The 15,095-nt window shown below is 41.2% G+C and overlaps 1 protein-coding gene across 2 annotated transcripts in view; it reads right to left on the bottom strand.

Moving 5' to 3' along the window:
* Positions 1–15,095, bottom strand: part of EXOC1 (exocyst complex component 1) — a 40,517-nt gene that overhangs the window by 24,742 nt on the left and 680 nt on the right. For both annotated transcript variants that reach the window (XM_080631035.1, XM_080631036.1), the window contains exons 2-3: positions 10,912–11,054; positions 9,934–10,064 (exon numbers count right to left, since the gene is read on the bottom strand). In XM_080631035.1, coding sequence (XP_080487161.1) covers positions 9,934–10,064; positions 10,912–11,035 — 255 coding nt within the window. In that variant the 5' untranslated portion in view covers positions 11,036–11,054. The remainder of the gene's footprint in view (positions 1–9,933; positions 10,065–10,911; positions 11,055–15,095) is intronic.

Genomic DNA, 15,095 nt, shown 5'->3' with positions numbered 1-15,095 from the left:
GTTAGAAAAATGGGACAAGTAGAATCAGCTGAACAGAAACCATACTTTATAGTTTTACAACAGATTTTAAAATCCTCTGGATATCGTTTGTCTGACAGACAAGTAATGAATCTTTTGTTATGGGTCAAAACAAATTGCAGCTGGTTTCCAGCAACACGATCCTTTCACTCTCAGATATGGAAGAGAGTTGGAGAACATTTACAGACTTGAAATCGCCTTAGTATAAAGGTTCCTGTTGATTCAATAGTGACATGGCATTCTGTCTATTCTGCGTTATCTAATTTACAACCTGCTGAGGATGTAATTCAGAAACATGATAAAACAAATGACCAAAATACTGACAATTTGAAAGAGCAAGGACAGAAGGATGAAAATATCTTTTCTGAGAAGCCTGATGATCCTTTTGATCCTGGCTCCATAGATTCAGAAAAGAAACCAAATTTATACCCGCCTCTGATGCCGTTAAAGGCATTCACATCAAGTAGTCCTCATGCTCCTCAACCCACTGCACCTCCGTTGCTTGGTCTCTATAAGGAATCATTTGACCAGCCATCAGTTAACCAGAAGGTTACAAAAACATTTATGCAAAAATGTATGGGGAAAGCGATAGAGGATGGTGATTTTATTGGAGACATGGCTTTCACTTTTCCTGTATTTTATAGAAGAGATGGGCACAGACAACAACCACTGGCACATGAGAGTATTCTGTACATAGTATTTAATGAATTGAAAAAATCAGTGATGAATTCAAAGTGCTTATACACTAGGTCTGCTAGAAATGATGGCTAGTTCAGGATCTATGGTGCCATGGGACTGGAACACTCTAATGTGAACGATTTTGACACCTGATCAATACTCAGTATGGAGACTGGAATATAGTGACTTAATGGCTTTACAGGTATTAGGTAATGCTCAAAGAAGAATACCAATAAATGCTGACATGTTAACAGGCTCTGGGCAATGGCTGCACCCTCAGTATCAAATTAATCTAAACCCTTTGGTATTCCAGCAAGCTGCCTGTATGGCTGTTAAAGCCTGAAGGCAAGTACCTGAATTAGGAAAGAAAACTACTTCTCTCATAACTATTCACCAAGGGTCTCAGGAACCCTACGTGTCTTTTATAGACTGATTAAACAATGCTATACAAAGGCAGATTGATAATCCTGAGGCTGCTCGTGTGCTTTTATTTCAGCTAACATATGAAAATGCAAATAGAGACTGCAAAGCAGCTTTAGCCTTAGTCAGGGAAAAATTTACAGACATTGCTGAGTTTATTAAAACATGTCAGGATATTGGTATGAAGACTCGTAAGGCTTCTGTACTGGCTGCTGCATTATTGAAACTTATTATGTATCAGCAAAAATGTTTTAACTGTGGACAGGAAGGACATATTAGTAAAATGTGTCCCAAAAAGAAACAAAAGCAGAAAAAAAAAATGCCATCTCAACTCTGTCCCAGGTGCAAGAAAGGATAGCACTGGAGCAATCAGTGTAAATCTAAATTTGATAAGGATGGATATCCCTTGTCGGGAAACTCCAGGGGGGGCACGGCGAAACCCGACACCCCTCAAAACAACAGGGTTTTTGCAGCAAATGCTCCATCTCTGACCTTGCAGCTGCAGCAACAGGCAGCGCAGAGTTGGATGTGCCAACAAGCGCTGACATTGAATTAGACTGCTCTACTGTTAAAAGCTATAGCTACGAATGTTTGGGGGCCTTTACCAAATGGATTTATGGGTCTTTTGTGAGGATTCTGAAGTACAACTCCACAAGGAGTAAAAGTTCATCCAGAAGTAATAGATTCGGATTATACAGGAGCAATGAAAATTTTAGCCATCTGCCTTAAACGGCAGTTGTAAAATTCCAAAAGGACAAAAACTAGCACAACCTGTTTCGATTCCATACTGGGTACCAAAACGAGAAATTAACACAAGGAATACCTCTGGATTTGAAAGCTCTGGAAAAGCTGAGGTCTATTGGGCCCAGGAGATTACTCAGAAACAACCTTTATTGAATTTGCAAATAGAGAATAGAGTCTTTAGTGGATTAATAGACAATTGGGGCAGATGTTTCGATTATTTTACTATCTCAATGGCCAGCTGAATAGCCCTTTGAAAAGACTTTAGCAACTGTAGCCAGAATAGGAGGTACACAATTTCCTCTTAAAAGTAGATGAGTCCTCAAAGCTACTGCATCGGATGGTGCTGTAGCTGATTTTCAACCATATATACTGCCAGTTTCTATGAATCTGTGGGGGCAAGATTTGCAAACGCAATGGAATTTATAACTTAATGGAATTTATAATTTATCACAGACAGTGTAAATTTATCCTAAAGGTCACTGATCTGAAGCCCCTGCTCTAACTTTCATGGTTAACAGAAAAAACAGGTTTGGTTGACCAGTGGGCTTTAAAAGGGGAAAAACAGGAGCAAGCATTTATTGATTGAAGACCAACTGAAAGCAGAACATATTCTTGCATCTACTAGTCCCTGGAACACACCCATTTTTGTAATTCCAAAGAAATCAGGGAAATGGCAACTTTTGCAAGATCTGTGTGCAATAAATAATGTAATGTGACCCATGGGGGCTTTACAACCAGGTTTGTCTAACCCTACTATGATTCCAGCTGACTGGTTTCTTTGCATTATTGATTTGAAGGATTGGGTTTTTTACAGTTCCTTTGCATCCTGCAGATTGTGATCATTTTGCTTTTTCTGTGCCTTCAGTCAGCTGTGCTGCTCCCATGCAAAGATATCAATGGACTGTTCTGCCACAAGGAATGATGAACAGTCCAACAATCTGTCAGCAAGTAGTTTCCACAGCTATATCACCAACTAGGCGTGCATTTCCTGAATCAATAATTTATCATTATATAGATAGCATTTTGGTCTGTGCAGAAACGGAACAATAGTTAGAAACTACTGTTAATCATTTAACAGAAAATTTATGTTGTTTTGGACTACAAATTGCCCAGGAAAAAAATACACAGAATGCCACCCTGCATATATTTGGGGTGAGTGTAAACTGAAAGAACAGTAAAGCCTCAGAAGCTAAAACTGGCAAACAAAATCACAAATTTGAATGATTTACAGAAGCTCTCAGGTACTATTAATTGGGTGTGCCCTATGTTGGGTATTACTAATGCCAACCTTGAACTACCCTTTGATTTATTACAAGGGGACTCAGACTTGAATTCTCCTCATCAGCTTAACCCTAAAGCTACTGACGCTTCGAATACAGTGACTCAAAAAATTGAGATGCTACAAGCAGATAGAGTGCATTTACACTTGTCAATTTCTCTGCTAGTTGTTAATATGCAACAAAAGCCATTAGAAGTTATACGTCAAATCGACAGTAACTCTGTTTACTTTTTGGAATGTTTTTTTTTTTACCGCATACCCAGAGAAAGACTGTGACAGAATAGTTAAATATGATTGTTGACTTAAGCACCAAAGGCCTTGCAAAGGTTCAACATTTACTGCAGTCGACAGAGAGTTTGTGGGTCAGGGTTAAAGGGAGAGCAGCGATGGGGGACATTACTGTGGGGATCTGTTACAGACCGCCTGATCAAGAGGAATCTGTGGATGAAGTGCTCTATAGGCAGACAGGAACAGCCTCACGCTCACAGGCCCTTGTTCTCATGGGTGACTTCAACCACCCTGACATCTGTTGGAGTGAAGGTACTGCCCGGCACAAGCAATCCAGGAGGTTCCTCGATTGTGTGGAAGACAACTTCCTTCTGCAAGTAACAGAGGAGCCGACAAGGAGAGGTGCCATGCTTGACCTCGTGCTCACCAACAGGGAAGGGCTGGTTGGAAATGTGACACTCCAGGGCAGCCTTGGTTGCAGCGACCACAAGATGGTCGAATTCGAGATCCTCAGGACACTGACAAGAGCGTGCAGCAAGCTCACTGCCCTGGACTTCAAGAGAGCAGACTTTGGCCTCTTCAGGAACCTGCTTAGTAAGGTTCCATGGGATACAGCCCTAGAGGGCAGGAGGGCCCAAGACTGTTGGTTGTTATTCAAGGATCACCTGCTACAAGCTCAGGAATGTTGCGTCCCAACTAGAAGGAAGTGCAGCAAGAGGGCCAGGAGACCTCCTTGGATGGATAAGGAGCTGCTGAGGAAACTTCGACGGGAAAAAAGAGGCTTATAAAAGGTGGAAGCAAGGACAGGCAGCCTGGGAAGAATACAGGGATGTTGTCCAGGAAGTTAAGGCCCAGGTTAGGAAAGCTAAGGCCCAGTTAGAATTACACTTGGCTAAGGATGTGAAAGATAACAGGAAGGGATTCTATAATTACATTGCAAATAACAGACAGACTAGGGACAACGTAGGCCCTCTCCGGAAGCTATCAGGAGAGCTGGCTACCCAGGATTTGGAGAAGGCTGAGGTTCTTAATGACTTCTTTGCCTCGGTCTTCACTGGCAAAAGGCTCTGACCACACCACCCAAGTCTTGGAAGGCAAACGCAGGGACTGTGAGAATGAAGACCCTAGGCCCGCTCTAGGAGAGGATCTGGTTCGAGACCATCTAAAAAACCTGAACGTACACAAGTCCATGGGACCTGAGGAAATCCATCCGCGGGTCCTGAAGGAGCTGGAGAATGAAGTTGCTCAGCCACTGGCCATCATATTTGAAAAATCATGGCAGTCAGGTGAAGTTCCTGACGACTGGAAAAAGGGAAATATAACCCCCATTTTCAAGAAGGGGAAAATGGATGACCCAGGGAATTACAGACCAGTCAGTCTCACCTCTGTGCCTGGCAAAATCTTGGAGCAGATTCTCCTGGAAGGCATGCTAAGGCACTTGAAAAACAAGGAGGTGGTTGGTGACAGCCAGCATGGCTTCACTAAGGGGAAATCCTGCCTGACCAATTTGGTGGCCTTCTATGATGGGGCTACGGAACTGATGGACAGGGGCAGAGCAGTTGATGTCATCTCCCTGGACTTGTGCAAAGCGTTTGACACTGTCCCACACAACATCCTTGTCTCTAAATTGGAGAGACATCAATTTGATGGGTGGACCACTTGGTGGATAAAGAACTGGCTGGATGGCCGCATGCAAAGAGTTGTGGTCAATGGCTCAATGTCCGGCTGGAGACCAGCAACGAGTGGTGTCCCTCAGGGATCGGTGTTGGGACCGGTCTTGTTCAACATCTTTGTCGGTGACATGGACAGTGGGATTGAGTGCGCTCTCAGCAAGTTTGCCGATGACACCAAGCTGTGTGGTTCACCTGACACACTGGAGAGAAGGGATGCCATCCAGAGGGACCTCGACACGCTTGTGAGGTGGGCTAATGCCAACCTCATGAAGTTCAACCATGACAAGTGCAAGGTCCTACACCCAATTGGAGCAATCCCAGGCACAGCTACAGGTTGGGCAGAGAAGAGATTCAGAGCAGCCCTGCAGAGAAGGACTTGGGGGTGCTGGTCGATGAGAAAATGAACATGAGCCAGCAGTGTGCACTCGCAGCCCAGAAAGCCAACCGTATCCTGGGCTGCATCAAAAGGAGCGTGACCAGCAGGTCGAAGGAGGTGATCCTGCCCCTCTACTCTGCTCTTGTGAGACCTCACTTGGAGGATTGTGTGCAGTTCTGGTGTCCTCAACATAAAAAGGACATGGAACTGTTGGAACAAGTCCAGAGGAGGGCCATGAGGATGATCAGGGGAGTGGAGCACCTCCCGTATGAAGATAGGCTGAGAAAGTTGGGGCTGTTCAGCCTGGAGAAGAGAAGGCTGCATGGAGACCTCATAGCAGCCTTCCAGTATCTGAAGGGGGCCTACAAGGATGCTGGGGAGGGACTCTTCATCAGGGACTGTAGTGACAGGACAAGGGGCAATGGGTTAAAACTGAAACAGGGGAAGTTTAGATTGGATACAAGGAAGAAGTTCCTTACTCTGAAGGTGGTGAGGCACTGGAATGGGTTGCCCAGGGAGGTTGTGAATGCTCCATCCTTGGCGGTGTTCAAGGCCAGGTTGGATGAGGCCTTGGGTGGCATGGTTTAGTGTGGGGTGTCACTGCCCATGGCAGTGGGGTTGGAACTAGATGATCTTAAGGTCCTTTCCAACCCTAACTATTCTTTGATTCTATGATTTAACAGGCAATGACCCTGCAGAATTAACTGTAATAGCCTTTCAGTTCCTTTTTGCTCAGTCTGTGTATTTCCAAATAGCATTAGCAGACTTTTTAGGCAAAGTTTTTTATGGTACTTCAAAACATAAATTGCTAAAAGCTCTTTCAGATTTTGATATACAGGAGCAACTTATAGTTCAAACGCAACCCATCCAGGATGCTAAAACCATTTTTGTTGATGACTCTGGAAAAACTGGCAAAGCTGCTGTTGTTTGGTTTGAAAATGATTCCTCACAATCCTCTGTTATACACGTGGATGGCTCTATGCAGCTTGTTGAAATTGCTCTAGTCTTACATGGGCTACAGTTGTCCTCTGCAGAATCCTTAAATATTGTTTGTGATTCAGAATATATTGTTCAATTGTTATCACACCTTTTAGTATGTTAAAAGAAACTGATAACCATGCACTTTTTGACATTTTGCTGAAGCTAAAACATTGTTTGGAAACTAGGAATTGTTCTGGTTTTATTGGACATACTAGATCGCATTCCAACCTGCCTGGCCCTTTAACTGTGGGTAATGACATAGCAGACTCCTTGACTGTTAACACTATGCAGTTTACTTCTGCAGCTACTTCACATTCCTTTTTTCATCAGACTGCCTTTGCTTTGAAGAAACAGTTTAACTTGTCTTCTTCTCAAGCCAAGCAAATTGTCAGGTCTTGCCCTGACTGTCAGTCAACAGCTCAATCCTCAATTGCCATGGGTGTAAATCCTCATGGCTTAAAGCCAAATGAGATTTGGCAAACAGATGTTACACACATTGCTTCCTGTGGTGTCTTTAAATATGTTCATGTGCCTGTTGACACATTTTCATATATGATTTCAGCCTCTGCCCATAAAGAAGAGAAGGCTTGTGATGTTATCCAACATTCAACGTGTGCATTTGCTACCTTAGGAGTTCCTTTCCAGTTGAAAACTGATAATGGCCCTGCATATACCTCATTAACTTTATCACGATTTTTAAAGCAATGGGGTGTCACACACGTCACTAGTATTCCCCACTCCCCTACAGGTCAGGGGATTGTAGAACCACACTGTTCTGAAATCCATGCTACAAAAACAAAAAAGGGGGAATATAGTCCCTCAAGAACAATTAGACAATGACATTTATACACTGAATTTTTTAAATTGCACTCAATCTTCCACGAATACTCCTGTCACTGCAGTACAACAACATTTTGTCTCTGACAGCCTGCCTTCTGAATGTGCTAAAGTGTGGTATCATGATCCTTTGGGCCCGCAGAACTGATGGAACTGTGGAACTGATAACCTGGGGTAGGGGGTATGCTTGTGTTCTGCTACCTACAGGTCTGCAATGGTTGCCCGCAAAGTTTGTCAAGCCATATCATGAGCTGTATAGACAAATTGAAGAAGCCGATGCCTCAGATGCAGGAGCTGACCTTGAAGACCCCAAGCAGAATGAGACAGAGGAAGAGAAAAAGGAATGATTTGCAAAACATCACTTGGGGGCAACTGAAAAGTCGACATCAAACTGCAAGCACTATGATGAGTGCTGTAGGTGCAGAGCCCTCTCCAATCAATACTTTTCTAGCTTACTTAACAATCATCACAGCTAATTCTGGTATAAATACATGCAAATTAATTAAGTCTATAACCAGACCATGTTTAATGACTCCAATATGTGTGCTTGCAACATAGTTATTATTAGAGGCTGTGATTTTGTGTGTAAACCACCTGTATTTACTAGCCAGTTGCTAATAAGAAACTATACCTTGTATCATATGGATTTGTCATTTGTAAAAGAGATGTTAGAGTGTGTAAATTTGCAGCAGCTCCTAGAAAATGCTAAGGCAGAAGCTAGAAAGATCCTAATACATCACAATGGTAGTGTTATAAAGCAGGTAATGGAACGAATTAACAGGGTGGGAGAACATCACTGGTGGGAAATTTTCTTTGGCTGGTCCCCCACTGCCACTAGCATCTTCAACAAGCTGCTGCATCCTGTAGTAGTTATACTGCTAATGTAAATCTGTATGTGCTTTGCCATGGTAGCGACTTGTTACTGGATGAGGCAGGTGAAACTCTGCATTGACAACAAGGTGCAAGGACTGAGGTTGGCCAAATGCCTCCTACCATAGTCAAGGGCAAGACTGGGTTGGCCTCTGTGTCTGCCACCAAGAAGAACCTTTAGCTCCGCTGCTGGCTGCAACCCAGTAAGGCATTGAGCGGTGGGGACATATGCCATGCCAGACCTTGATGTGAGGGATGGCTTCCTCTGTTATAAGAGGGCCATCCAGGAGGGAAGCGCAGGCCAAGTAGCCTGCGGCTGGCACGAGAGATGATTTAGTCCAAATCCCCTGCTCAAGCAGGGTCACCTAAAGCAGACTTCATCACCCTAACAGTAATAAAGCAAAAGTTAGCATAAGTAACTATTAGAAGTAATAATAATATAATCAGTAACTATTGTATTCGAACCTCCCATCCTTAAATGCTAGTGTCAAGAAACTGCTCTTGTGTGATTTAAGACTCCTTAAGCAGAGAAGGGGATAAGGAAAGCCAAGGACTGTCTCTTTGGAAGTAACAGCATCTATCTCTAGGTTCCCAAGACTCCCAGTACATCTGGCCAATGCATTGGTGAGATCTTGTCTTTTGAGCCTGGACAGCACCGCTTTGCTTTGCTTTTCATCCATGTCATCTGGAGACTTGTTAAGAATCGAAGCCAAAGTGCTCACCGCCTTCATCGTGCAAAACAAAAAAGGGGGAGTATGTGGGAACTGCAAGCCATCCTGTTCCAGCTATGTAGATAATTAAAGAAGAAGAATAGTAACTGTTGATAGTGCACCTGGGTCTGGGGCAAGCTGGGGAGTGTTTGGGTGCAAGGTCAGGCTGGGAAACAGCCTAGGGAGTGACTGTTTATAGAATGGAATTTATAGTGACTGAAAACAGTCACTGTGATTGATGTGGTTTCTGTTCGGCTTCATAGCTCAGACTCGTACCTGTATGCTACATATTACTATGCTGTACAAAATAAAGAACTGAACTAGAACTCATTGTGAAAGCTCTGTGCATGCATGTGTGTGTGTTTAGCTTCCTTCTTTACAGACACTGCAGAATCCTTAACCTGAAAGAAGCAATTCTCCAACATGGTATTTAGGAACAGCAAGGAAAATCTAGAATCTAGCCAAAAAGTATATGGATAAATAACAAGGTATATTTAACCTACACTTGGGGAGGGGGAAATCAAAGAATTTCCAACTTCATAGTTTTCTGCACTATTCTTCCAAATCACCAGTTAAAAGAACATAAAACCAGACACAACAGGATGGAGAATTTTCACCTCTGCCTGTTTGTACATCTTAGAACATCATGTCAGGACTGTACACCTTCCAACAAATAGCCAATGTCAAGATTTAGACAAAAGATTATAAAAGCTCACCTTCAAGCTTGTATGCTGCTCATTAAGAACGGTTTAAGTGTCCTAGCAAAAAATGTTACATGTAGCTGAATGTCATTAGTAAGACGGTCATATATTTTTTTTAAGACTTGAAAAAGTACTGGTCCTTAGCACAAGCACTCTACAGTAACTGAGGGATCACTACAATAAACAGGGCAGATATTCAGAACATTGCTATTCAAGCATTTCTAGGCTACTCTTACTCAGTTTACCAGGGTTATATTCTTAGAAAAGCATAAGCAGCACAGGAACGTATCACGCTAATTCCTTATTAACATGTTATCAATCTAACCTTTACAGCAGTCAGAATCAAGGAAGTTAACTCTAACTTGGAACCAAAAGGATGTTCTGAGCAGAGCACTAAACCAAAAATAGTTACACATACTTTAACAGCATCTTTGGCATCAACAACAGCAAGATCTCGAAGTGCCCATGCAGTCTGCCTTTTGTAGAAATCTCCCTTGTCAGATTTTTTCACTTTTACCACGTTCACTTGCACTGGTCGTTCCGTCGTCACTGTTAAATGAAGTAGAAGAGTAATTTCAAAATGCACAAGTTATTTCAACACCTATTTCTGCTGTTCTTCAACCTTTGAAATCAGTAATCTGTGGGGAAGTTTTCATAATATTTATTTGATGAAAATAGGCCCTTGGAAACATTTTCATCCCCATATCCACAGATCAGTTTAAGTCTCAGTCAACCAGATATACATCTCTATACACATGAAGTAATGAACCCAATTTTCAGTTGCATCTTTGATACAGCAGACCTCAGACCATGGCCGCATAACTGACAAAGCACAGAGGTAATTGGAGATTACAGTCAGAACAAAAACATTTTCTGGGATTTCTCAGTCAAAAAAATATTCTAACAAGCTGATTTATTGATAGATTGACCTAAAGCACCTAAACTCTTGAAGAGATGTAACAGAATACACATACACTCAAAACAGCATTAGAACTCAGTTCAGTTACTATGCCTTTCCAGAGCCCTCTGCCTCGGACTCTAACCAGCACTCTATATTGCATTTTGTTTAGGCTGATCAGTTTAGATACCTAGCAAATTCCCTTTTAAGCACTACATAAATGCTGCTTCAAAAGCCTACCAGTCTCACACAAACAACTTTGATTCTTTCATTTAAGGTTACAATGAGATCTGAGAATAAAAGTACAGGGTTCTGTTTCTTTTTTAGTAGAAGCAATAATGGAAGTATAAACTACAACTGATTTTTTCCATGAGCAATATGAAGCATCTGTTTTATATAGGGCAATAATACATACTGTAAATAAAGCTAAGACAATTGCACTGAATAAAAAAACCAAAAAGGTGAAGACAAGAAATACAGTGTGGTATTACTATGTACCTGTGGCACACAAAAAGCAGTTTCTCTTCTTTTTGCCTGCTTTGCACACATTCACAATGCTCAACAAGCGTTCATCATTGGGAGTGAAAATATCCCTCTGTAAAGCATGCTTGATTGCAGTCATTTTCACTTAACTGAAAGATCTGAAGAAGTCATAATACATTCAGTCACATTTAACAAAATACCCACCACACCACCACCAGTCATTTACTTATAGCAACTACAGTTTTCTGAAATTAAATTTTACAGGTAACTGAATCCAGACAAACATGACTTAGGTAGCAGGCCAGCCAACTTTAGGAAGAAGTCGAAGCTAAAGCTAAACATCTTACTTCAGTTGGACAACTGTAATTTATCAACAGTAGAATGATTTTTCTGTTTAATAGAGAACAAAAAGCTTTTTAGTAGTAAACACGAATGCAAGGCATGGACAAAAAAAGTTGAAATTAGAATCAAAAGACTCTCACTAACTAGTGGAATTTTAGAATGGGTATGAAAGCCAGGGATCCAGTAAAGATCTCTAAGACAGGTGAACCAAAAAATACCACAAAAAATTTAATAGGATGGAAAGCATGAAACTGGTCACTATAGGGATGACCTTGAATGAAACTTAAGCTCCAGAATCCATCAAATATACCTAAACCTTCAATTAAATTTTCAGGAGTCTGATTCAAGGTTACATGTTGGGCAGACCAATTTGAAAATAATGTTCCATTTAAAAGGAGAAAGTCTCTCTGTCTCCCTGCTTTGCAAGAAGATTTCTGGAATATATTCTGGATACAGTATATCACAGCAGTCATTCAATTCACCATTCAGATGCTGCAATTTCAAATCTAACAAATTATTACTTTTGAGTCTTTTGTGTATCACATACACATACTAATTGTCTTCTGGTAGAGGGAAAAACCTGATTGAGGATCCATGTCTCTGCATGCTTCCTCACTCCTTCCTCCCTTGGTATTGGAAGAGAATTTCTAAATTAGCACTTGATCCCACTTTCTGAGAGCATTCTCGAATATCCTACTAAAAAAGTTTTCTTAAAGCAGAATAAATACATCACATTCTGTTTGGTTGCAAATAGAGACCCCCAACCAAGCAAACAAAAACCTCAGTGTACTAGAGTTTTTTGAGGCTTAATACCTCTGTAAAGAACATCTGTGGTAGATATCTATTGCCAAATTCATCACTACCAATTCCTGGAGAGTTAGTAGAAACTTACTATTAACATATGAGTGGCACTGTGTTATAACTTAACTTTCTTCAGCAAGTAGGCAATACCTTTTTTTATCATTATTATTGATAAAAACATAAGACATTGCAGAGGATCCATGCAATACAATTAAATAACTTTTTTCTTAAGTCAGATTAATCTTCCTGATATTGAAGTTTCTTTCATAAAAGCTTCCTCCTTATAACAAGAACAATTCCTGGAAGACACACACTATGGGAACAGATACACAACTAAGACAGTAAATCTCTGAGCCTCTAAAAATACAGCACTGTGTTTCTTTGTTTTGTTTTAATGTTTTGCAAAGACCTGTTTCCCTCTTTTTGCCAGCTACCACATACTATTAAATGTAACAGGCTGTTCTCTTTATCCTCAAATGAGTGTCTGTCAATTGCTACAGTAATGCAGAATAAAGATATGCATCTTTGTAGCTGGCAGAAAGTTACACTTCAGATTCATTTAAATCTGAAAAGGCCTCCACAGAATTTTGCAAAAACAAGTCCATTATGTTTGACTAGGTTGATGCCTTTTATTGGATGTATGAACCGGAGCTCAGAAACTGAACACTAATTATGGAGTTTCTTGTTTAGCAAGGAAGTAAAGGATATATAAAAAAGGACAAAGAAAGTAATCACGTATACTTAGTAATAAATGCAGAGATTTCTTCCTGGAATCAAATGCCGACCTTAAACCTTGAAGTCTAACCAAAATCTCAAAAAAGCAGACTTTCGCTGAAAGACAGTAAACAGACATTACTTTACTCTTGTAGCCTGTAACAACAAACACAGGAGATTGTACAAGGCCACCAAGGAATGCCCTTGACGCCTTCTGGTATACTGACAGACACAGTTTAATGTCACTGACGTAGCCGCATACTGAATGAGACCATTACACTGCATACATGAGATGCATCTGTCATTAACAGCAAAAGTACTTTCCTAACAACACCAAAAAGTTTGCTTTCTAGTTTTTCTCTCATTAGGAATAGAGTTTTCAGGTGATTTCTGGGAGCCAGAGAGGTAGAAAAGGAGGCAGAAAGAGATTGGGGGTGGGGAGAGGTGGAATGAGATGTTCACAGGGTTCCCCCTTCAAGCGATGCATCTCTGCAGTAACAGCAACAGGAGAAAGTAAAGGGTGAAAATAAGTAGCTGTAAGAAAAGAAAGCTGTTCAAATTTGTGGGATGCTCTAACAAGTGGCTTGTTTAAAAAACATCCACTGAGAGTCCTGATTTTCTTTGGCAATGCCTTTAAGTATGCAACACACACAGATGTACTTCTAGCATGTTCATTTATGGTGAAGAATTTGCAGAGGTAAGATAGGACCAACATTAAACTAATCATGCACCAAACAAGAATAAAATGCCAAGGAAGTCACAAACTTCTGAAAGAGACAAGCAAGATGGATTTCAGCATAAACACCTGGCTCCCTAGCAAAGTGCAGTCTAGTCCCCACTAGATCCAGGGCATAAATGACATACATGACACAATATCACCCAATACTCAAGCTTGAGGAGATCAATCAAATAAGAAAAGCCAAAACAAACCAAACCAAAAACAAACCCCTCACCAAACTCAGAAAATTAAGACATGAGTAATATTCACCCAATTCAGAATAATTCCTCACACTACACAGATTCTAGGTAGACTAAAAAAAAAAGCAACACTGTGACATCACATTTCAGTGGTTTTATTTAAATACAGAAGCCCCAACATTAGTCTGAACCTGTGCCTTAAAATTCTACAAGATTAATAACAGGATTAATATACAACACACGGTACATTGCCTGATGCTGAGATAATACATGGAGTTAAATTTTAGGTTGCATTTTTCTCTTTGGAATGCCTGGGTTGCTCCCTCTGACAAACACACAGCAAAACCAAAAAGGTTCTCTTGGCACTTGAAACTAAAATGGTGCGGACTTTTCTTTTATGTCCCACTATACCTCAGCTCAGGTGGCCACTATCACATCTTTCATTTTAGTGAAGATTACTAACCCCAGGGTGTTGGGAAAATAAGGCCAACACACCAAGTACTGTCAAGTGTTATAGAGCTTGGGGCATCCAAAGAGATGCTGTTTATATGACACCCTTATGGCAACATAACACTCCATAGCTGCTGCCTAACAATTTACTTCCTCTTTCATCAATTGCTGGGTCCATCTTTTGTTTCCCAAATTGCATCATGTTATCATTCTTCTTACTCTTCAACAAGTGTGTAAGATTAATACACAAAACACCAACAAGGTGCTGCATTTCAGAAACATCCCCTTTGCCTCCTGATTTAGGATTTTACTTTCTGCTCTAAGTCACATTCAGACTGCTGCAACTTGCTAACTCTCCCACTTCACTGCTACACAAACTGTTTAGGTTGTGCAGAATGCATCTTTCCCATAAAGCAGGACACATTAAACCTGAGATCAAAGATTTGTTCTGATGTACAGTCCAACTTCTGTTACAAACTCAATCACCTTCACAATGTGCCAGGACCAAGCACATCGTTAAGTTCCTCATACATGAATCCCGCTGACCCAAAGGAACACAGAATTAAGCACAAGGAGCTAGAGATAAAGCTGCTTCCTCAGAAAAATGCTTCAAGAGAGCTGAGACCACACCAGACTCTAATAAAGCCCTTTACATATTGCTGCATCTTATTTTCTTGTTTCCAGCATTGTCACTGACAAGGCCTCAGCTACATGAAATCTACATGAAATCTACCAAAGATATCACATCACAGACTGTGGGAATGCTTCAAAACCAAGGACGTGCAGTTATGTCTCTATCGGGCCTCTCCAAAAGCAAGTAAAATTATAAGTCATAAGCATAACGGGTCCTTGGCCAACCACTATCAGGAACAGCTCTGTGTGCAAGAGGAGTGCATGCAGGAGCATGTGAGAAAGACTGTGATCATTGTGCTGGCTTGATCTGTTCACAGAACACTGGGGCACAACTGGTGACT

This window comes from Psittacula echo (assembly GCF_963264785.1).
Source record: "Psittacula echo genome assembly, chromosome: 1".
Taxonomy (NCBI): Eukaryota; Metazoa; Chordata; class Aves; order Psittaciformes; family Psittacidae; genus Psittacula; species Psittacula echo.
The sequence above is the reverse complement of the archived record's forward strand: the minus strand, read 5'-3'. Positions and strand labels throughout refer to the sequence as shown.